At 47.4% G+C, this 24830-nt stretch overlaps 1 protein-coding gene across 1 annotated transcript in view; it reads left to right on the top strand.

Annotated features, from left to right (window-relative positions):
• The first annotated feature begins 501 nt into the window (after window positions 1-501).
• The window catches only part of USP31 (ubiquitin specific peptidase 31), a 60064-nt gene continuing 35735 nt past the window's right edge, over window positions 502-24830 (top strand). Inside the window, exon 1 of the mRNA XM_034783627.1 lies at window positions 502-1165. Within this exon, the coding sequence (XP_034639518.1) occupies window positions 581-1165 (585 nt within the window). The 5' untranslated portion in view covers window positions 502-580. The remainder of the gene's footprint in view (window positions 1166-24830) is intronic.

Raw genomic sequence — 24830 nt, 5'->3', positions numbered from 1 at the left:
GGCAGTTGGTGACAGAGGAGGGACAGGCGGGGCAGTTGGTGACAGAACAGGCAGTTGGTGACAGAACAGGGACAGGCGGGGCAGTTGGTGACAGAACAGGCAGATGGTCACAACCCGGCCGCTGGTGCCACCCAACCCCATTCCCCGGCCTGGCTCTGTCCCGGGACCCGGGGCGCGGGCTGCCCGGTGGGCAGGCGCTGAGGGAGGCGCTAGGCAGGGTGCTGCGCACAGCGCGGGCCCCGGAAAGATTTCCCGCCAGGGCCGGGGCTGTACTCGGGCCGAGGTGGTCCCCAGGCCGCCCCTCGGGGGAGCGGGGGCGCAGTAGTAAAGATGGCGCCCGGCCTGCCCGTCCTCAAGATGGCGGCGGCGGCGGCCTCGCGGCGGGCACGTGACCCGCTGGGGCTCCGCCCCCCGGCGCTCCATGGAGTCCCGGTGAGCCCCCAGCGGGGAGGGAGCCGGGCTGCAGCCGCTACGGGAGGCCGCGGGCGGGCGGACGGACGGACCGACGGGCATGCAGCGGCCGGCGGGCTGAGCGGCCGATCGCAGCCCCCGCCGGGGATGTGCCCTGGGCCCCGGCGCCATGTCCAGGGTGAGCGGCCCCGGGCCGGCCGGCGGCCCCAAGGAGAAGCGCTCCTTCAGCAAGCGGCTGTTCCGGGGCCGGGCCGGCGCGGGCTCGGGCTCGGGCTCGGCCCGCTCGCTCAGCAGCTTCATGAGCCGGGTGCTCAAGACCCTCTCCACCCTGTCGCACTACAGCTCCGAGCCCGAGGCGGGCCGGGGCCCGGCGCCCCCGCCGCCCAGCGGCCTGGCCAGCTGCTTCCCCCCGGCCCGCCCGCCGCAGAGCCCCGAGCCCGAGCCGCCGCCCGAGGCGCCGGAGCCGGGCCCGGAGCCGGTGCCCGGCGTGGCCGGGCTGAAGAACCACGGGAACACGTGCTTCATGAACGCCGTGCTGCAGTGCCTCAGCAACACCGAGCTCTTCGCCGAGTACCTGGCGCTGGAGCAGTACCGCGGCGGGGGCGGGGGCGAGCCGGCCCGCCCCGGGGACGGGACCCCCCCCGACAACGGCGCCCCGCCGCCGCCCAAGGGCGAGGTCACCGAGCAGCTGGCGCACCTGGTGCGGGCGCTCTGGACGCTGGAGTACACCCCGCAGCACAGCCGCGAGTTCAAGGTGAGGCTCGCCGGGCTCGCCTCGGGGCCCGCCCGACGCCTGGCTGGCCAGGGCTGTCCTCCGCGAGATCAGCGCTCGCTGCGCCCCGGCGCTGGCCGCCAAGCGGGGGCTGGGCTGGGACAGACAGGCAGGGGTCTGCTCAGGGCAGGGGTCTGCTAGGCTCCGCGCTTGGTTTGAAGTGGGGCTGATGTATCGCACAAGGGTGCTGTGGTCCGCACACCGGCATCCCTTGTTCACACCGCTAGCTTGGCCCGGGCTAGGGGGAATCTGTCCGCCTTTGGAAGGACTCACAGGAGGACTTGTAACTGAAAAACACAAGAGGAAAGGCGGGTTACACAAGGTCATAGCTTAGTAATACTGTACATAGGCCGGGCAGGGAGACTTTTTGCCCTGAGGGCCACGTCGGGTTTCCGAAATCCTATGGAGGGCCCGTTAGGGGAGGCTGTGCCTCCCCAAATAGCCAGGCATGGTCCGGCCCCTGCCCCCATCTGACCCCCCCCCCCCCGGTCCTTGCCCCCTCCCACCCCCCGCCCCGTTCCCTGGCTGCCCCCATCCAACCACCCCTTCTCCCTGACCACCCCCAGATTCCCTGCTCCCGACTGCCCCCCCTCAGGGTCCCCTGCCCCTATTCAACCCCCCTGTTCCCTGCCCTCTGACCATCCCAACCCCTATCCACACCCCTGCCCCCTGACCACCCCCCCAAACTCCCCTGCCCTCTATCCACACTCCCCTCCCCACCCCCCCCGCTCCCTGCCCCCTTACCACGCTGCCTGGAGCACCTGTGGGTGGCGGTGCTACAGCTGTACTGCCCCGAGCACCAGGACAGGTAGCTGGGCAGAAGGGTCCCGCGGGCTGGATGTGGCCTGCAGGCTGCAGTTTGCCCACCTCTGACATAGGCTGACCTAATGTTTAACTATTTTATTTACAAGTGTGAGGGCTTTGGTATACACTAGGGCAGGGGCTTTCAAACTGCGGGTCGCAGCCCAGTACTGGGTTGTGGAATGTAAGGCACTGGGTCACGGTGGCTCCGGTCAGCACGGCCGACTGGGCCGTTAAAAGACCCATTGGTGGTGCTGCGTGGCTAAGGCGGGCTCGTGCCTGCCTGTTCTGACACCGCGCTGTGCCCTGGAAGTGGCCAGCAGCACGTCTGGCTCCTAGGCAGGATGGTGGTGGTGGTGCCTGCTGGCAAGAGCTAGGTGGAGCCGCTTGTGTACCTCTGCTTAGGAGCCGGACCTGCTGCTGGCTGCTTCCGGGCGCAGCACAGTCCACGGTGCCAGGACAGGCAGGAAGCCTGCCTTAGCACCCCTGCTGTGCTGCTGACCGGGACCTGCCCCAACCACAGGCTCCAACTTTCTTGGCGTTGGTGGGTGCTTGCATGGCCCCGCCCCTTGCCAAATCCCTGCCCCGGTCCCGCCTCTTCCCCGAGCATGCCTTGTTCCTCCTCCCCCTCCCTTCCACTGCTTGCTGTGCGAAACAGCTGTTTTGCAGCGTAAGCGCTGGGCGGGAGGGGGAAAAGCAGGACTCAGTGGTGTGCTCAGGGGAGGCGGAGGTAAGCTGGGTCGGGGAGCTGCCGGTGGGTGCGGAGCACCCACCAATTTTTCCCCATGGGTGCTCCAGCCCCAGAGCACCCACAAAGTCGGTGCCTATGGCCCCAACCCTGCACCACAATCCCCTGCCCTAGCCCTGAGCCTCCCCAAACCTGGAACCCCTTTCTGTACCCCAAGCCCCCCATCCCTGGTCCCCCCCCCCAGGCCCCCCCCCCCCCCCCCCAGCCCAGAGCCCCGTCCCCACTTCCACATCTTTCTATGTCCCCAGGCATTCCATTCCTGGCCCCATCCTCCCAGGCCTCACCCCTGCACCCCAACCCTCTGCCCCAGCCCTGACCCCCTCCCACACCCCAAACTCCTCATCCCTAGCTCCATTGGGTTGCAGGCATCAACAATTTTCTTCAATTGAGTCTCCAGAAAAAAAAGTTTGAATAACAGTGCACTAGGGAGATTTCTTTATTGTTTCAATTAAGTGTTTTCAGGAGAAAGGAACTCTTTTTAGTGGATATTTATCTTTTTATTCTTGGCCACAAATCTTTATCTTCTATTAAGAAGCTGGGACCAGATGTGGCCCACTAGCTCAAGTATAAGCAGATTCATAAGGCATGTTATGTTATACATTGGCAGTCACTAACCAATACCTATGTAGCTTTTTGAGTGACTCCTAGATTTCACTGAGTGTTGTTTCTCACGGTTCTGAGTAAGCACAGATGCTAGCTGGCTGTAAACAGACAAACAGCAGATCGGCGTTTTCAAAGTTTGAAACTTCTGTAATGCAAAGCAAAAAACTAAATGGTGAAATTGAGTGTGAAGGTAAACTTGGCAGCGTTTGCAAACAGCTTGTTTCTTGTCTGTAGAGCAGCAGTTGCTGGTTAACCTGGCTATGCTAGCAATACCCTGCTTACTGTCTTAAACTAGTTCACTTTTAAGTTAGGCCTGGTCCCCACTAAGCCCCCACTTCGGACTAAGGTACGCAAATTCAGCTACGTTAATAACGTAGCTGAATTCGAAGTACCTTAGTCCGAACTTACCGCGGGTCCAGATGCGGCAGGAAGGCTCCCCCGTCGATGCCGCGTACTCCTCTTGGCGAGCTGGAGTACCGGCGTCGACGGCGAGCACTTCCGGGATCGATCCCAGAACATCGATTGCCTGCCGCCGGACCCTCCGGTAAGTGAAGACGTACCCTTAGCCCCCCTCTCTTTACTCAGCTTCAGTCTCAAGTGCCAGTGGCTAACTTTGCCCTTGGGACTAGTTTGCCTGAGAACTCTTCTCTGAATAAGTTTATAACTTATTAACATCAATACCAAACCAGGCACGTAGCAAGTTAAGTGTGTACCAGACTTTGTTTTGGTGGTCTTTTCTTATCTTAAACTTTATTCCAAAATCCCTTGGAACAGAATTCTGGGGTTCTTGACATGTCTGAAATAATATGTATAGTTGTGTGGCCCATATATTGCTAACTGAAAGCTGCCTGGTGGAACCAACTTGTGGCTGTGAGCAGAAGGTATATTTCAGTCGTCTGATTTGCAAAGCTGAGCAATGAACAGTTTGTAATGTAGAACAGGAGTACTTGTGGCACCTTAGAGACTAACAGATGTTTTAGATCCCAGGGGAGTTGGAACTGTATTCACCAGGAGTTGGTGGGAGGAAGGAGGGGAATGGTTAATTTCTCCTTGTTTTAGATCCCAGGGGGGTTGGAACTGTATTCACCAGGAGTTGGTGGGAGGAAGGAGGGGGAATGATTAATTTCTCCTTGTTTTAGATCCCAGAGGGGTTGGAACTGTATTCACCAGGGAATTGGTGAAGGTTTTCAAGGCTTCACAGGGAGGGAATCCATTGAAATGGTGGCAGCAGGACCAAAGCTAAGCTGGTAGTTAAGCTTAGAAGTTTTCATGCAGGCCCCTACATTTGTACCCTAAAGTTCAAAGTGGGGATACAGCCTTGTTAGTCTCTAAGGTGCCACAAGTACTCCTGTTCTTTTTGCGGATACAGACCAACACGGCTGCTACTCTGAAACCTGTCAGTTTGTAATGTGTAAATAGTACTCTCTCAAGTAGTCCCCTGTAACAACTGCTTGCTTTTGCCTCAGGCCACACTTTTTCTTTGGCATTTCTATTTCTGGATGTGAAAAGGGGATTGATTGTTCGTTTTAACTTGTGGTCTAATCATAAGCATTATTGGGCTAGGTTACTTCTTGGTGTTCCTAGGAGAGATCTCACCCTAGACTTGGTCTACACAAGAAAAATTATTACCTGTATTACAACTGCCACCAATATTGCAGGCACTGGTGTATTCATGGCACCATGACAGGACAGAGCAGATCTGCATGACTGCCCTAGCAGCTTACCGCTAATGCAGTGGTTTTCAATCTATTTACCATTGAGGGCCGCATATGCAGCTCTTTCTGTGTTGTGTGGACCACATCCACACAATATATAGGACATCCTCAGGGCCACAGAGGTAGTATATCTCATAGAACTGGAAGGGACCCTAAAAGGTCAAGTCCAGCCCCCTGCCTTCACTAGCAGGACCAAGTACTGATTTTGCCCCAGATCCCTAAATGGCCCCCTCAAGGATTGCACTCCCAACCCTGGGTTTAGCAGGCCAATGCTCAAACCACTGAGCTATCCCTCCCCCGTCACACGGGCTGCAGCTGTGTGCTGATTGGGCCACAGGTTGAGAACCATTGCACTGGTGCTGTAATGTGACTTCCAATTTTTGTAGTCTAGCTGCAGGTGCTGTAGGACATGGTGTTAGTGATTCACTTCCCAGCATGATGCTGGGGAGTACTGTATTGATGCTGTCTTTCAGGAGAAATGTAAAGTGTGGTTCTGATTTGAAACATGCCTCTCCATAAGGGGGCTTGTGGGATTCAACTTTTGTATTTCAGCAGCTCCAGAGACCTAACTTAGCCTCTAAGTGTCTTCAAAAAAGCAAACTTGCATTTTACATGATAGTGCCTCAAGCAATAAATCAAATAAGTTCTTTCTGGCTCATATATGGTCACCAGTAATAAATATTCTGCAGATCAGATTCTATCCTTAGTAACTCCAGTATTTTCATTCTCAGTGTTTTATTGAAACTTGATAAACAATTCTGTTGGTTTTGTGAGAGCCCGAAAAGCATCCACCTTGCTGTCTGGACTCTGCAGTGCTAATATGTTAAAACTAAAACTTGTTTTTGTTACTCAAGTGAGCAAGTCTGACTCTGATTACATGCAGAAAGTAGGTCTGTTGAATAGAAAGATGCCATTCTTACAGAGTCAGTCATTTTAAAGAGTAGATTCTTACACTCAAACCAAGTTTCTGACCATGTGAAAATATCCAATTTCACTTTTTGCAAGAGTGGAGGATTTTAATCTCCACATCTGTGCCAACTCCTGTTTTACTTGGGTGCAATCTGCCTACTTCAACATTTCTTTTGCAGTTTTAGTTTCTGCCCTAAGACACTGTAAAGTATTGTGCTGTTAAATAGCTGTGCTGTTTGCCCCAGAAGTCAGGTCCCTTCTGTGGTGAGGGGAAAGTGATCTTGTGTCTGTAGTCTTTAAAGCACTGTAGATCTTTGGGATGAAAGGCACCGGACAAAGCTACAGTAAGAGAGGTTATTCCTGGGCTAACTTTACTCCTAGTATAGTGAGAGTACAGTACTACTAAACTACCTTCTTTGTAACAATGACTCTTTGGGGTATCAAAATTCTGCGCTACCATGGAGGATTAAGAGACGGTGGAGACTTCATTTTGTTCATCTAAACGGAGAACTCTTTTCCTGCACGGTGGGATGAAGAGACGATGTACCGGATTCTAGCAAGAGCAGCCGGAAATGTGGTTTGTGGGTCTGATGTGGCTCTTGAAGGCCCCATAGGGGTCCATTATCCAAATGGTGGTGCGACCAATGGAGACTGCAGGTCCTAGCATTCAGTGCTCTATCTTGATCTGAGCAACTAGGTCCCATCAAATTCCAGAATATGTAATCTTCACATGCTTTACTTTCTTACTGAAGATAGACAGTAATATCCTGACCCACCCTATGTATACAGTAGATGTGCCCTTTTGATTCCTGTTCAATTGCCCATTTGGGGGCTGCACTGACACAATTTGGGCTCCCTGATCTTCTGAATTTGGGACAATGGCCAGCAATCCGGTCTGTTTCCACACAGGAAATCCACTGATGTCTTTCCAGTGCAGTCCTGCTATTTCCATGTTTTTTGTTGTGGAGGTCTTTCAATTCACTTGTGAGCTGGGCCCCACTAGCTGCTGTCCCTGTCATGTGCATGGCACAGCTAACTGCATGTTGAGTGATTACATTGTGCATAGTTGCAGTGTAGGGTCCTCATGTGAGTGGGCACTTCTGTTTTCAATGCTGAGTATCATGCTGGGCAGTATAAAACAGACCCCTTGAACTGCAGGAATAATGAACCCATTTCTGGAAGTGCTTGGGGACGCTGACACATGAAATCATTATTTTTCTGATAGTGCCTGGAGCATGCAAAGTGCTTCCTGAATATAGAGAGGATGGTCCTGTCCCAAGGAGTCCACAATCTAAAAACAAGTCTTTGAATGGGTCATACAAACTATTACCAATTACTCCTTCGACTGCCATTATCAAATAATCAGTTGAACTTGCCTTTGGAAATTTATACATGACTTCAGATTGCAGAGGAGTTTACATTGCAGTGACAAAATGGTGATGGAAGGTGGGAAACGGAATATATTGTAAGCTCTTTGGGGCAGGGACCATCTACTACTCTTGAACTTGTACAGTGCCTCCATGAGGCCTCACTTGGTTGGTCTTTAAGCACTACCGTTAGGAACATGATTAATAACAATACTACCTAGATAGAAATAACTCCTGCCTTCAAAAGGTTTTAGTAGAACTCTTTTCTGCATTCCCATCTCTCTCAAAATCCCCACTCCCGCTAGGTGAACTCCACTTTCTAGATATTAGTTGTATGTCTCTCTGGCATACAGTCTTTTGAGTCACCCGAGGAGCCTTCTGGATGATCTCAAAAGCAACATATCCTGGGGAATGCTGTTGAGAGATTGTCTGAATGAACAGTCAGTAAGCTGGGGTGTAAATCTACCTTGCAATAGCCTGCCGCTCATTAGCTGTCTGTGTGAACCCTGCTGTCATGCACTAAAAATTCCCTAGCGTGCTTTGATATACTGCTGTTTATCCTATTCAGAGGGGCCACACGAACAGTAGATTCACACCCTAGCTTACTGTGCACTGTTTAGACTGGCACGGAGTAAGATCCATCTTCACATCTGCAAAGAGTGAGCAAGCCGGCTTCTACCAGATACAAAGTGACTTGACAATTACACTCTGTCAGGTGCTCAGCTGCCTCTTTACAAGAGACAAGCTGTTTCTAGTGAATTGACTTTTTGCATTCTCTGTCCCGAAGTGTAACCATCCTGAGCCTGCCGTTAAATCCTGTATTTATGGGATTATATGCTAACTGGCTGATTAGCACAATGCTTCTTAAAGGTGTAAGTAAATACTCTTGTGTGGCTAAGGCGGGGTCTGTAAAGTAGGGGATAAGGAGAACTTGAATTTTTCAATTTAAAAGTGAGAGCTAAATGAATGCTATCCTGTTATCAGAAGCAGCGCAGTGTTTCCTAGTTCTATCCTTTCCTTAGTTAGTCTTTAATACGTTTATTGAAGTTTGAAGGTATCTAGAGGAGAGCAATTTGCACCCCATTCTAAGAACAATTTCCTATGCAGACTTTTTGGAAGCCCTAACGCTAGTTACCAGAAAATAATTACCCAAAGGTAAAGTTCCTGTAACCGTGTTAGTGTAGCAGCCAGCATGCGATGGAAATTCCAGTCCTCTTTGCTTTGTGATGGAGTCAGACTGTTGCTGGACAAAGACAGTTTCCCATTCTCTCTGTGGAGTAAGTTGGGATGGGGAGAAAATGCTGATCTGCAGGGATTGTCGACTTCCTACTGTCACTTGCACCCCTGCTGACACTTGTCTCCTCCTTGATCCTTGAGTGTCTCTTCTCTTCTATTTGCCTGCTCTTATGACTTGCCTTCTGAGAGAGAGCACCTCAGTCTGAACCCTTCTTGACAGCCCTTTATCCTTCTCGATGTTTCTGTGGCAGTTAAGGTGTGTTCGTCCTTTCAGTTTGCCTGTGAGAAATTGCCTAACCCATGGTCCATGAATCATATAATCATATTTTTTAAAAACCCGGAAAATCAGGTTAAGACACAGAGTTTGTATAACATCTCTTGTAACTCTGCGGAGCTCAGTGGAGCAGGCTTGCCTTAGTGGAGCTAGAATCAATATCCACTCTTTGGTCAGATGTGCCTGAGACACCATGTTTTGTGTGTCCCAGGATCTCTCGAGTCTCCTAGGACCTGTTTTATTTTTTAAATAAAGCCCTGGATTTGTGTCCTGGCCTCTGATCATGGGGGTGTCCAAAGCTCATTCTACAGAGTACCTATAATAAAAGTGCTTATTCAGTTCCACTGGATTATCGTTGTTCCAGACCGATGCTTTGTGTGTAGTCCGTTGTGGGTAGTTCCACAGATGGTGTCTGCGGCCAGTTCCCTTAAAGCAACCCAGCCTCAGGCCTCCACCCAGGCACCCAAGTCAAATATGAGGATTACTGTAAATCTTACTGATCACATAAAAAAAATTCTACCAATCCCAAAGAATCAGACACATTATCTCCCAGGTTAATGAATGTTCCGGATCTTACCCAAATACACGCTTACAGCCAATTCTTATTAACTAAACTAAAATTTATTTACAAAAAAAAGGAGAGGAGGAGTATTGGTTAAAAGATCAGTATACATAAAGACATGAGTACAATTCTTGAGATTCAGATTCATAGCAGAGATGGTGAGCTTTGTAGTTTCAAGGAGTTCTTTCAGAATTAGTTAATAGGTTATAGTCCAATATTTATATTCAGGGTGATTCCAGGTTAGGACTAGCGATCTCAATCTTGGGCTTAAGCTTCCTCTTCATGAAGCATCAAGCAGATCTGAGATAAAAAGGATTGGGACCCAAGGCATCTTTATACAGTTCGGAGACTTTAGGCGAACAGGTGGTCACGGATACTTTGATGTAGATCTATTTCCTAAGCATCACTGGTGATTAGCTACCTGACTTAACACAAGGTAGTTTATCCGTTAGGCAATCTATCACAAACTTTAAAGAGACACATAGACAATGACATTATTGCACCCAAGATTCATCTAAATGTTAATATTCCCTTTTGGTCTCTGAATCAATAGCTATAATGACAGACAGGAGCTGTGTGTTTACATGGCTAGCATTTAACAAGATATGAGTACATACATACAATTAGTATCACCTGTAATTTCTAACAATACAGTTAGGCTAGAACTTCGAAATGCAAATCTACCATGGAATGGCCCTAATTACCATTTACATATTGTTCTAATATCTCTCTAGTGCAGGGGTCGGCAATGTTTGGTACGTGGCTCGCTAGGGTAAGCACCCTAGGGGGCCGGGCCAGTTTATTTACCTGCTGACGCGGCAGGTTCGGCCGATCGCGGCCCCCACTCGCTGCGGTTCACCGTCCCGGGCCAATGGGGGTGGCAAGAAGCGGCGCAGGCGAGGGATGTGCTGGCCGCTGCTTTCTGCCGGCCCCATTGTCCCGGGACGGCGAACCGTGGCCAGTGGGGGCCACGATCGGCCGAACCTGCCGTGTCAGCAGGTAAATAAACTGGCCCGGTCCGCCAGGGTGCTTACCCTAGCGAGCCGCGTGCCAAACATTGCCGACCCCTGCTCTAGTGGTTACAAGTTTCAGAGTGGTAGCCATGTTAAATCTGACATCAGGAATCATAACATTCAAAAATCAGTAGGGGAACACTTCAGTCTCTCTGGTCACTCAGTAACAGACCTAAAAGTGGCAATTCTTCAACAAAAAAACTTCAAAACCAGACTCTAACGTGAAGCTGCAGAACTGGAATTAATTTGCAACCTGGATACCATCAGATTAGGCCTGAATAAAGACTGGGAGTGGTTGGGTCATTACAAAACCTAAACTTAATTTCTCCCTACTGATACTCACACTTTCTTGTCAACTGTCTGTAATGGGCCACTCTCTTACCACTTCAAAAGTTATTTTTTCTCCCTTGGTATTCTGCTGTTAATTGATTTCTCATTAGATTGACCTCACACTCAGTAAAGCAACCCCCATCTTTTCATGTATTTATACCTGCTCCTATATTTTTCACTTCATGCATCTGATGAAGTGGGTTCTAGCCCACAAAAGCTTATGCCCAAATAATTTTTTTTAGTCTCTAAGGTGCCACAAGGATTCCTCGTTCTTTTTTTCTCTAATGGTTGGCTCTGGGTCAATTATCCTGTAAGCGGCGTAACCCTTTCTGTCATATTTTATATAAGATTCGTTGTAATTATATAACAGTGGTAGCAGCAGTTAATATATGGAGATATACCTATCTCATAGAACTGGAAAGGACCCTGAAAGGTCATCAAGTCCAGCCCCCTTCACTAGCAGGACCAAATACTGATTTTGCCCCAGATCCCTAAGTTGCCCCCTCAAGGATTGAACTCCCAACCCTGGGTTTAGCAGGCCAATGCTCAAACCACTGAGCTATCCCTCCCCCTGACCACAGTGATTTGTGTGGTCATATTTTAATAACATCACGGGGAACTGTATGAAAAAATTAAACTGGAAGAGAAAAAGCAGCAAATTATCTTGAAGCAAAGGTACTTTCCAGTCCTAAATTGTAATAAGCCTCGCTCAAAATAAGCCACTTCTCAGCAAACACCTGATTTGTTGAGAGGAGCGGCCAGGCCAGGAGGGAGTCAGAAGGACTGTAGCAATGTAAAAAGGGACTCTGCCTGCCTGTCGAGAGGGGGGGTTGCTTGGGGAACTAGATTAAGATACAGGCACCAGCTGGAGGTGTCTGAAGAAGCTAGGCCTGTCTAGGTTACCATTGGGGATGGTAAGCCACTTGGTGAGATAGCCATGCATGTATATTTCTAAAATCCTTTTTCTTTAAGTGCTTTATTCCTACAACATGGCAATGCTTTGGTTTTGAGGAAGCTGTTTGGTATGTAGTGACCACTGGTCCAGAATTCCTGAAGGGAAGAACCTAGTCAGACCTGCTTGATAACCATGATTGGTGGAGTGGGCTCTGGGCTGCAGCATCCTGGGTAAGAGTGGGAGAATCGTGGAATTCCGTCCCAGGAGAGGTAAAAGCATGAGGCCTGACCTCGGCGGGGGCGGGGACGCACTCCCAGAGACCAGAAAAGGGGCAGAGATGCAGTGAAGCCTGCAGCTGTGATAATCTCCTCCCAGATCGTGAACTCCTGCTAAGCAGATGGATTCTAGCCTGCCAGGGGACTCAACATCTTTGTCCACGTTTAGAACTGTAGAATAGCTTTAACTTGTTCTTACTGTAATTGTACTCTATACTAAATCTCTTTTTGACCCATACTAACCCTTCTGTCACAACTACTTCTGCTTCTGAGGGTTCACATGGTCTCTGGCTTTTTAGAAAAACAACTTGATGGCAGCTCTTCCTCTCTTCTGAAATCTAGCTACTTGCATCTGTTTGTTTGTACAGGAGCTTCTCAGCACTAGCTTTGGGAGCATAGCCCTATGTAATGGAGCTGGGCGGGGTTGGAGGGGAAAGTTTCCCAGCGATTCTGAGGAAGTGCTGTTGAATGTAGCGGTGGAGTGTGTTCCCTCTCTCTGCTTCCTCTGGTTCTCATGCCCCTACAGAATGTAACAACCAGTGTCTCCTGGCTGCTCAGCAGTTTTTTCTGCCTAATGAGAGCAGCTGCTCTAACTAGTGCCAATTTCGCAGCCTATGCTTCCTTTCTCCTCTTTGTAATGTTTGGAATTGGCAACAAGCAACTGCTGGGTAAGCAGTGCTGTGCCTCAGACTTGTTGTTCACAGGAGACTTGCCATTTCTTTCTCTGAATGGCTTTTGGACTCTGACATACATAGAACAGTCTCTGCCATAGAGATTTTTAAAGCTGCTTACAGGATCTTGGTGTCCAATTTCCATTAAAAGCAGTGAGAATTAGGCTTTGAAAATCCCACTTTCAACAGTCTCCAAACTCCATTAATTGGCCTTCCTTCGGCTCTTGTTCTCCTTTCTGATGGGGCTTCGGCTGGGAACAATATTCTATATTCTCTTTTGAACTTTACGTACTAACTGCCTGTCAATGCAGGACCTGAGTACATAGGCTATAAAGCATCCTTAATTGGCTAGAGCCTGGTGATACTTTACCTTCTACAAGCTGAGGACTGCCTTTTTTTGTAACTTTGATTTAAAGGAGCATTGTAAGTTTAAGACACTTGATATTGAGCTGGATTCTTATCAGAGCTGATGGATCACTGCCGGGAGTGCTATAAATGTGATCACTATATTATATTGACAGAACTGCACCCATTCTCTTATTTGTGTCATTAGTATTTGTATAGAAATAAATCCTAGGGTTTCAAGATGCACGTGCTTTGGGGACATTCTTCATGTAAGCACCAGTACTATGAGGAGCAATCTTGTAAATATTGTGAAAGTGCTGAAGTCCTAGAACGGGGTATAGTTCATTGCTCTGCAAAACTTAGTAGCAATTCACAGTCCTGGGAAAACCAAGTGCAGGGTAATGTTGGGTGCATTAGCAATACCATACACAGAAATCACAGTGGAAATGACTGCACAAATTAGGGGTGGTAGTAGTTAAAGGTCAGGATGAGTGTTGACTGTTTAGAATATCAAGCGCTTTAATTAATGTTACTGCTTCTGCACCTTGGACAGAGGTAGCATCTCACACTGGATGGAGTTAGCTCACAATGATTGATTGTTTTAGATATGGTAAATGCCACGTGTTTGAAAAGGTGGGGGAAAGAGCATCTCCATCCTCAGGGGCTTTGCTTCGGTGGGGGAATAGAAACATCCTGCTAGGAGAGTTGCCCTTACCCCACAACAGCACTTGTGTGCAATCTGGGGACAGCAAAGCAAAATGTTCTGTGGACAAATGCATTCAAAGTGCATGTGGTATGAACAGTGAAATCCTTATATACATAAAACCTCGGAGAGAGGATTGCGGCTTGTGTAACAGGGAGATTTCTTACCAGTTAGTACAAGTACGGTAAAGCATTATGTTCTGTGTCAGTTTAGGTCAAGTCTGTACAAACGGTGAAATCTAGGGATGAAGGAAGAATTGATCCAATATACGGATTTAAAAAGGTGACTCTTAATGAGTGCTTAAGTCAATGGCTATTGATCCTACTTTCCTGGTAGATGGTGAGAGGTTAGAAATTCCCAGTCTGGTGCCTGGCCTGGACTGCCTGGCCCATGCTGACCTTCTGGGCAGGACTTTTTTCCTGCACATGTAGTCACTTGGGCCATGAGCTTCTCCACTTCCCTCCCATGCATTTGACTAAAAGACAGTCCTTCTAGGAGACTGATTCATTATTACAGGGGCAATGGGATCCCCCTTCCGGTCAGAGTTTAATATCTTGTATCTGCACATTCAGCACAGCGGTCAGTTCTCTTTATTCTGTACAAAGGGTTCAATTGCATGTTTGTTGTTTTAAAATAAACCTCTACCTCGATATAACGCTGCCCTCGGGAGCCAAAAAATCTTACCGTGTTATAGGTGAAACTGCGTTATATCAAACTTGCTTTGATTCACCAGAGTGCGCAGCCCCGCCCCCCCCGGAGCATTGCTTTACCGCGTTCTATCCGAATTCATGTTATATCGGGTAGTGTTCTATCGAGGTAGAGGTGTAGTTGTATATGTAGTATGTGGTTCTAGCCTTCGCTCCAGGCCCACCCTTCTCCTGTTCTATGGATAGTTCTCCTTGTGAAAGAAGCAACTCAACGCACTGTTTAAAACTTGTTTAGGGAGCATTTCCCAGTTAATGTTTAGTGGAGTTTGCAGTGAGGCAGTACTGTTATCTGAAGTGCGCTCCACTCAGTGAGTGATCACTCCAGCCTGTCCGCTCTGCTTCAGCGCGAGTGGATGGGATGCAGACTTGAACCCAGTCACCTCATGTTTGCCTTTTTCAGGCAGTTTCACGTGTTGGTAGTGCCAGTATAGACTGCTGGTGTGTTTGGCACTGTGCTTGTCTAGACTGGCTTAGATCTAGGCAAGGTGACGACGTAGTTGAAACGCCTGTGCCCTCTCTGTGCTATCACCGACAGAGATGTCATGGTGGGAGACTTCCAAAAAAAGGTTAGTATAGATGTGGTGAATTGAGTGTTAATCCCACAGCTGCTCTGTTAGTTGGTATCGTCAGGTGCCTTTTCTTAATAAAATTGAAAAGAGTTTTTAAAAACCTTCTGTAAAACAATTGCAGCACTTCTGGCATGTTATCTAGAGTAAATGTGACCTGCTATTCACTAAAGTCTCGGGTAGTCTTGCTGAGTTAATATTTTTGTGTTTAATCATCTGTAAAATCTGAGCTTTGCTTTTACTACTTGTCTGTAGTTGCTACTAGAAGACGCCACACATCTTTCAAAATGCTAGTCAGTGTTTGCTGCCTCCTTGCTCTGCTGACTCTGAGGAGGTCCTCCTCAGGCTGCTGCTTTGATCTGTCAAGTTCAGTGGCTTGCTGGCCATTTGAGTTTAATGGGTGAGTTTGAGCTGTGAATGGTAAAAGAGAAGGAGGTAGAAACTGAAAGCAAATTTCCATGTTGAACAGCCAGGAGATGCATTGCTTGCAAAGCCAGGTCTCCAGTAAGGAAGAAGTGACAATGAGGCACAATGACATCTCTAGAAGGCAAAGGAAACAAATGCAACGAGGGGGAATCAACTGTCCAGTTGTAGCTGTGCGCTGCTTTGCCAGATAGAAAAAGCTTTTAGTGCTAATTAGGTATGCGATCTGAGGTGGCTGGGCCTGTAACTTACGTGTCCTCCTTTAGCTATATGATAAAAGTTAAGCCGCAAAAACATCGAACTGACCCTTTTGGTCACCCACTTTTACATGATAAAATAAGTGAGTGACTTGTTCCAATGAGACTGAAATTAATCCATATGTCCTAACCCCCTCGTTTGCAGACTAGCATTTATAGGTGAGTGCTTGCCACTGAAGTGAGCCTGTTCAGGGACCCATTTGAAAATTTGGCCTTTAAGAATAATTAGTGACATCTAACCATTTTAGATGTGACTGACATGACAGTTAACTTCTCATTATTTTACAGCACATGAAATGTGTTGGGAGCTTTACAGAAGAAATAAAAGCAAGTCCCTGCCCCAGTGGGTTTACAGTCATAATTTGAGATATGAGGCAAAAAGGTGGGAAGGAAAACTGCAAAGGGAAGTGACTTGCCTAAGATTGCATAGCAGGTCAGTGGCAGGGAACTAAGGTCTCCTGAGTCCCAATCCTGTTCCCTGTCGCTGCATTTTAACTACATTTTGAATCCTGTTCATGTGAAAACAGCATCCGCATCCCATCCTTGGTATTTTGCCCAGTAGTATTGAGACCCAGGTTTAGCTATATTGTTTGCTTCACCGAATGTTTATATTTTTAACAGCAGGGTTGTCTGCAAAGTCTTATCCCCAATTGCTGTGTGACCGAAGGCGTGGGTTATTTTACTAGAAGGCTTATGATTATTATGTCCCTGAAAATTGTTTTTTCTTCAACAAAATTAGAGAAAACTAGAAATAGGATCATTAAAGGTTAAAACTAGAGGAATGGGGCTAATTGCTAGTGTTTTGCCAGACTACTGGCATAGGGAGAGATGGGCAGTGTTCATTGATCTATGAATTTGTATCAAATGTGGGCTAGGAATCCACTGTGCTGCTTCTTAATATGCCAATTTCTATCGAATCTGTGACTTTCTTTAGGGAAAAGCAAAGTAGCACACTTCTCTCTGAAGAAGGCGAGTGCTCTGGTGTAGAACAGAACGAAGCAGCAGCTTCTGGGGGTGGCACGCTGCCAGAGAAGCTTCCGCTTTCCTCTTTGGAATGCCTTGCTTAGCGGTGTTTGGCAACAAGATTCGTGAAGCAATTTTGGATAAGGATAAAGAGCCTTAACGCTTCTCCTAGCAATTTCATATGCAGTAAGACGGTAAATCCTGATTTATCTTCATGATGGCTGTATTTCCTTCTTAAATTCTGAAAGACAGATTTTACAGCCTCGTAGTAAATTCAATCACAAAGGAAAAGGGTTCAGTTAATCAAAGTTATAAGCACTGTATTTTTAGTACCAGGGCAGCATGACAGTCAAACACGCTTGGGAGGCTAGTGGTGAGCTCAGTGCATTGTCAGCTCAGTGTCCATCTGAGACAGAGCAGGGAGCTTTTAAACAGCTATGGAGATGTTATTTGCATGTGGCTTATTCCTCTCCATCTACACAATAATAATGGATGGCCTGCTGTTTGTCTGGCCAGATGGCATTATTTTATGTGCTAAGGCTAGGAAGGTTAACTGTAGTACATACAAACATAACCAGCAGTGAGGGAGCCCTATAAAACCTGGAGCAAAACTTCACCAGGAGCCATAAAACTGGCTATTTCTGTGTGGACTAAGTATACAAAAGCTTTCTTGAAATGTCTACCTTCTGAGGTAGGAAGTGGCTTTTTATATTCACTAGGATACAACAGTCATTGGGAGGTACTGTTTTGAAATACAAATGTGCCATTTCAAAGGACTGTCCTTCTCTGACCCATCTTAAACTAGAGTAGAAGTCATGGTGAAGTGAATTTGGGGCCATGGCCTTCCGACTGGCTGATCTTTCTTGTTAGTCCCCATGTTGCAGAATGTTCACCCCGTGAAGCCAAAAAGCCCTGTGGAGAGACATCTTTCTTCCAATGGCTTTAGTAGCCATGTGACTATGCACTAACCTGCCCGTGCCACTTTGTAGGGCTAGGATTAGGACTTTTGGGAATGTCAGTGAGAGGATTATTTGGGCTATCCTCTCCCTTTCCCAAATCCCACCCTCATATCTGATCCTTCTTAAATTGACGGGTGAGCTGATGGTGACCACCATCTAACACTCTCCACATCAGCTGGAAATCCAGGGGATGCTAAGCCTCCATCTGTTTGGGGGGTGGGTTGTGACCGAATACACCCCTGTATTCACATCCTGCAAACCAGTGTCATTATCTTTGTACAGAATATGTCTTGGGAGGTATCAATTTGAAAACTAATAACTCACTGGTCAATAATATCATGGTGCAATGGGTGTAGTAACATTGTGTGTAAAGTTACGAATTCCCCCCTAGGATGTTGTTAGCACATGTTCAAACCAATGTAGCCCTGACTAAGCAGTAGTTAAACAGGTCTATCCTAAACAAAGAAATGTATTTACTTCAGTTAACATGTAAGCAGGAAAGAGGGTTCTTGGAACAGCGAGAAGGGTAAACCGATTACTCAAAGACAAAGGACAAGCTGATGCCTCTAGCGAGCTGTTATCAAAGTTGATTAGCAATCACTGTTATGGTGGCCATTTTTGACAAAGAGGGGGAGCGGGAACAGATCAATCTGCATTTTAGCAGCAACGTAGAACCTCTTTCACCAGGACACTCCATCGCTCTGTCCTGTCAGCTGGAAGGAACTTTGTCTAGGAGTAACCCTCATGACAATGCATTTCAAAGGTGACTGGACTATAAAAGTGAGGGGAAAAACACCCCAGGTTATCTTTCTCTCCCTTCCCCTCTCTCTCATCTAAGAAGACAAAGGAACCAGCCTTTTGACTTTTGGGTGTGATTCTGACCTGAAAATGTGGTCAGCAGTGTAGCTGGTGACGTGGTGAGGATTTTACTTTGAATCAAATCTAGTTTAAGTTTTAGCTACTAAAAGGCATTTTATTTTGTAACCATTTCTGACTTTAATACCTTGAGTGAGTACAACTGCATCTCTTTGTAGTTAAATAAACTTCTTTTTAATCAAAACTAATCTAGTGTTGTGTTTAAACTGTACTGTTTGGGTAACTCTAGATATTCGGTCTGTTGTCCCTGTAAGGGAACAGATCTTCAATAGTTTGGTACTTTAACTGAACTGCCCAGGAGAGGGCTGGACAGTGCAGAACACACAATTTGGGGAAAATTTGGGACTGAGAGTGTGTTGGGGTCACCCTGCACGTAGTAACCAAGGCTGCTGGAAGCCAGCGTGTGGCTGGTGTGTAGCTGACAGGCTCCTCGGGCCAGAATTGCTGGACCAGAGCTGCAGCCTTACACAGACACTCGGGGTGTGCCCTGCATGCTGTTGGAGAGTGACCCAGGTTGGGAGATACAACAGCAAAACTTTGTGAGGCACCCAAGATTTCAGGGCAGGTGGGGGTGGAACCCCTCGCTGGTATGCATTGCACCCTGGAATGTGACAGGAGTGTTGGGCACAGTTTTTTCCCCACTGTTTCCTCTCTCTGTGTTCTCTTCTTATCTCTCTATTGGGAAGCATCAACATCTCCTTCCCCCATTTTGTATGTGTGCTCCATTTTTGTTGTATTCTTCCCCTCCCCCCAAACATTTTCTGTTTGCCCCCTCACAGAGATGCCCTTTCCTTCTCTGTCCCCAAGGAGGCACTGCAGCGGTGGGGCGGGAAGATGAACATGGAATCCCTCTTCCTGTTGCAGCGTCTCCTGGGATTCAGTCTCCTCTTTGGATACATCTGGGTTGGGGAAAAAAGCTTGGGGTTTGCTCAGAGGTGGCTGAGGCTGAGATTAGTCAGAATTGGCTTGCTTCCGACTCTAGACGAACCCTTCCTTTGTTGCTGTATTACCTCTTCTATCTCTGCCTCTTCCCACCCACTCACCCCAGTTGATTCCCCTACTGTTAAGGGTGTGGGGAAGGGAGACTGTTTCGTCTGTTTCTGTGTCCTTTGCACTGGTTCCCGGCCTACAGCTAAATCCGCTCCTCCTCTGTACTGTCCGCTGTATCTGGAGGCCGTATTGGTCCCTTGATGGAGGAAGTCAGCTCAGTGGCTGGCAGGCCAGGAGGGAACATGTGTGGGCCCCACACTAGTCATTGCAAGACTAGGTAGCTTTTTGGTTGCAGTCACCACTGTTGCGGGGACACTGTGTCCTGTTTTGGGGACAAATGGAAGATCTAGACTGTCCAACCCCTTTTTAGTTCCATGGCATTTGCTCTTGGCGATACAAACTCTGCATGTTCCAGATTTCGATTTCACCTTTATAGAGAAGGATAGCTGGTTGGGGAGGGGTGTGTGTGTGGAGGGGGGTGGAGGTGGACACGCTGGTCCTATGCACATAACATTCTGTGCTCAGAGAGATCTGCCTGTAACATCATTTCCCGAATGCAGAATGAGGTTTGCATGTGATAAAAATCTGTCTTAACATCACTGGGTGTTCTGTATTGAAAGATAAAGAGTAGAGATCTTTCCTGTACACATCTGTGCCATTATGTTTTCAGACCTCTAATGAGCTAGCCCCATCAGTTTACATACACAATCCTTTCCACAGCTGTTTCCTACCAGAGATGTACTGGAAAATAGCAGACCCATATTTTTCCCATTAAAATCTTGTGCGTTCCAGGGAACAGAAACAGCAAAATGAAAGGCTAATAATTCTGTTCCATGTGGTTTTATTTACTGTGTGTGATTAGAGCAGCAAATTAGACTGGTTGTTTGGTCGATCTTGTGTGTGGTGTTCTGCACTGATGTAGCTGCACCACTGTTTAGACACATTGCACTGGTGTGAACAGCAACTTGTGTCTGGATAAGGTTCCCACACTAGGGGTTTATGTCCATGTAGTTCCCTCAGTGTAGACAAGATCTGAGTGTGGAATTTGGAAACTTCCCCTTTTTCCTCCTAGTGACCCTGTTTCCCATTTCTACCCTCTAATTTTGTGAGATTGTAGTTGGTGGTAAGTGCTGGAGTTACTGCACAGTGAAATAGGCTGTTCACAGAACTACGATAGCATGGGCAGCAGAGCAAGCTTCCCCACACTGTCCTGCCAGACTTCCTGTGTCCTGATGTAGAGGTGCAATCTTCAGGGCCTTGTCTACACTGAGAATTTGATGCTATTTTCTCACTGCTGGCGTAAGTATCTGTGCAGTTTTACTCCTGTGAATCAGCACAGGCATTTTAGCACTCTCCTCTGGAGCTGCCTGAGCAAAGGAAGGCAGGTGGCTGGTGTACCCTAGTAGAGCTGCACAGGTGCTAGGCTAACAGTGGGGAAAACAGCAGGAAAATCTCTGTGTGGGCACCACTTGAGGTGCAAGGGGGCTTCCTTATTCTGCGTCTGGCCCATGCAATCTTCCTTACCTGTCTACTGAAACAATGTAGTACTAATTGTGGTGGGTTTTCTTGTGGTGTGAGCACCTGCCCGTTTTGAACTACCCAGAGATCAGTGTAGTGTGTTCTCATCTAGTGACTGGGCAGCAGGCTAGGAGAATGAGCTGGGGTTGTACTGTTGATCTGGCAGTGAGAAGGACCCTATCCCATTACTAAGCCATGGAATGTAAATTTAAAGAACTACTTTTTTTTTTTTCTTACTAAATTGCACTTGTATTTAAGAGTCTACTCTTGATCTTTTGTTTAGGTTCGATCGTGCTCCTTAGTACAGCCAGATTGTACTGTGTGTTCTTTGCTATATGTCTGTTGCTTTCTTTCTACCTTGCTTGTCCCTTGTTGATTACTTTGCTGCCACAGCATCTGATTAGAAGAAAGGCCATGTAACATTTCGCAGAGCCGCAAATATAAAGGTTTCAGTAACAACAAACCCACTTCAGAGCAGTGATGGCAGAAGGGGCCTGAATAGAATTGGGAACATGCTCTCCAGAGCAAAGCAACTCACGAGGGAACTGCTGCTGATGTTCTGTGGTACTTCCTGATTCACCTCCAATGACCTAGCAATCCATTTCCACAGGCAACTCTCTTTAGTCTCTGCCTGCTCCCTTCTCAGTGATCTGGAGTCGGAGTATCATGGAGACATCTGTGAGGCAGGGAAGGAAGATGATACTACCCAAGATGTGCTGTTTGCTGTTAGTTGCCTGGCTTTTCTCTCCATTATGAACAGAGACTTCCATTTCTACAGGATTGGCTGGCTTCCATGTGGCGTGAAAGCTCATCCGTGAAGCTTTTGGTCAAATACCACTAGCCTTTTGATTGGAGTGATGTGCAGACAATAGTGGGGAAGGGGAAATGGGGCAACTTGGGCCTAGATTTCTGTAGACTATTTCTGTGTAGAAAGCTCACTTTTACCTTATATACCTCAAAGAGGGGATCTGCAGACTCTTTCCTCTGAGGCTTTTTCTAGACTAGGATTTTAAGGTGCGATGATAGCATGTATTGGCATATAACTGAAATGTTTTAAAATCTAATATAAACAAGGCACGCTGCCTTTGACATGCTAAACTGGTGGAGTTAAAGCTAACAGACTAACATCACACCTAATCAAGACAAAGCCATAGAACTGCTTTTTGCTTGTACCTCTCTTCCTCCTAGCCCTCTGGCGACTGAGAAGGATGGTTGTGGGGTTGGTCTGTGAGGTAGACTTTCTGCCTCTTGGGGATAATAGCCTAGGCAGTTTCTCAATGAGTGAAGTGCTGTCTGGCGGGAAGGGTGAACGCTCTGACAAGGCTGTAAAGTGCAAATTTATTATTGTGGAGGCATTGGTAGCAATTGCAGAGTAAGGTTGTATTGAGATTAGCACTTAAACCGGGACTCAAATCCCTCTTTCACATTTGAATGAGTTGAATTTGGTCTACAAAGTTGGCCCAATAATTTAAGGACCAATTGAATTTTCTGTGTAACCTTTTTAGCAAAATATGTACTAATGAATGCTGAGGAAAGGTGTAAAAATGCTCCTTTAAAAAAAAAAATTTGTCCTGGTTTTCACACATTTCTGTGGGTTTTTCTAGCTAATCCAACTTCAGCCACAGTTTCTTGGAGCATTAAACTTCATACATTTGTTCCAATATGTAGGATATAGCTCACTCTTGAAACCTTAAAATGCGTAGTTATTCCGCTAATTCTGGATAATCGAGTTTAGACTGCGCAAATCCATCAGGTCGTCTGTACTCTTAATGCTGTCCTTCTCCAGCTGTGTTGTGCATGTGCCCCATGTGAGGTTTAAAACTACAATGTTCTGTAAATACCTCAGGCCCAGTTCAGTGCTGCCTGCTTGTGAATGCTAGTACATCACCTGTTTCTGATACAGTAGGCAAAGGGCTATGTTAGTACTGTATGTTCTCTGTCAGGACACTGTCCTTTCCGGGAGGCTTTCCAGCACTGTAGACCCACAAGTTCCCCTGCCATTCCTGACAGAGTGAATAGTCCGCAAGCTATGACCCTCTGTATGGCAACCCTTTGGTTTGTGGGGGCTGTGTGTGGTGGTGGAGGAGGAGGAGGAATAGTGGGTCTCAGGTACATACAAGACTTTGCAGGTGGGAAGACAGTAGTCCCTGTGCAGGCATGAGCAGTAAATCCACTAATGTCAGTGGAAATTGCACATCTGTATTGAGAGCAGATTATATGCCTTAGCTTCCATTTCCTCTCATTTGCTGCTTCAGAGCAAGTGGGCAGATTACTGAGAACTAGAATAAATATTGATTGGCCCATTTCCCTCCCCAGCCGTGACCCCATTTCCTAGAGGGATAAAACAAGTAGCCCAACCTCCTTTCTCAAATCTGTTGTAATGTCTGATTGGGCGGGGAAGGGGGGGCTTGATAACATGAGCATGTGTGCAGAATGTCTGGTCTCTTCCAGCAATCCCCTGTGTTGGTCGTGCCGTTATTGCTGATTGTGTTGCTCTTACAGCCCCATTTTCTTGTTCCTGGTCCTGCAGGAATATTTCCTTACTGGACTGGCAACTGTTGCATTGGGACAGCTTGTCCTGTCACATGCCTGGTATGGAAAGATAACTGTTTTTCAATTTCTTCACCGTAGTTTTCAGATCACCTGCAACTGGCATCCCCTAGCAGTTGAGCCTTGCTCAATGAGGAGTCTGAAAATTATTTTCTGGATACAATTGCTGAGACTGAGACACAGGAAGTGTTCTGCCCTGTGACCGTTTGAGTTAGATGCGTGTCTCTCCTGGCTAATGAAAGTCAGAAGGAAGGTGCTGGGCCTCTTTCGCAGGTGACCTAGTCAACATGCCGAGGACTCAGAGGAAATGGTGGTTCCTGTTGCTCAGTAAATCCTCTCTCAACATGGCTGATCTCTCCACCTGTCACTCTATATCAAATCTCCCGTTATTGGGCAGGAGTAGTCCTCAAAAGCTGGGCAAAGCTGCTTCAGCAATATTGGCATTTTCAGGTTTTGAGCCTGGATATGCTGGTTGTACAGAAATCCTTATATCTTTATGATCAGTTGGTCTGACCTTCTGCATAACACAGGCCAAAGAGCCTCACTCATGAATAGCGCTGCAGCTGTGGTGAGGAGGATCCTAGCGGCTCTCTGGTAAGCTTTTCAGGGCAGGAGTCCCATCACCTCAGTATAGTGCAAGGCACAATGGAAGCCTGACCCTGTTTGACGATCAGGTGCTGAGAGCTGGAGGTGAAATAATCTGCTGCGGTGGATCAGTTGCCAAAGGGATGCTATAGACCCATGGCTCTCAACCTTTCCAGACTCCTGTCCCCCTTTCAGGGGTCTGATTTGTGTTGCGTACCCCCAAGTTTCACCTCACTTAAACTACTTACAAAATGAAACCTAAGAATACAAACGTGTCACAGCACACTATTACTGAAAAAATGCGGACTTTCTCATTTTTACCATATAATTACAAAATAAATCAATTGGAATATAAATATTGTACTTGCATTTCGGTGTATAGAGCAGTATAAACAAGTAATTGTATGAAATTTTAGTTTGGACTGACTTCACTAGTGGTTTTTATGTAGCCTGTTGCAAAACAAGGCCAATATCTAGATGAATTGATGTGCCCCCTGGAAGACCTCTGCGTATCCCTGGTTGAGAATTCCTGCTATAGACTAAATACGCAATCTTTGATTTATCAAATGTGCTAAGGGGGACTTAAGGGGGGGTGGAGGGAAGAAACAAGCAGGGAGAATGATTCTGTGGGAGACCTGAAAGCTGGGGTGCGCGTTGTGTGACAGGATGGCTAAACACAGGCAGCAGCGTTGTGAGCAGCAGTCTGGCCAGCACAATCCCTGAAACTGCTGGTGATGTTGAAGCTGAACTGCAGGTTTTCACAGCTAGTAAACTCCAACAAGCAGTTCCTGTTTGCGTCCAGGAAG

The sequence above is a fragment of the Trachemys scripta genome, chromosome 10 (genome assembly GCF_013100865.1).
Source record: "Trachemys scripta elegans isolate TJP31775 chromosome 10, CAS_Tse_1.0, whole genome shotgun sequence".
NCBI classification, from domain to species: domain Eukaryota; kingdom Metazoa; phylum Chordata; order Testudines; family Emydidae; genus Trachemys; species Trachemys scripta.
The sequence above is the reverse complement of the archived record's forward strand: the minus strand, read 5'-3'. Positions and strand labels throughout refer to the sequence as shown.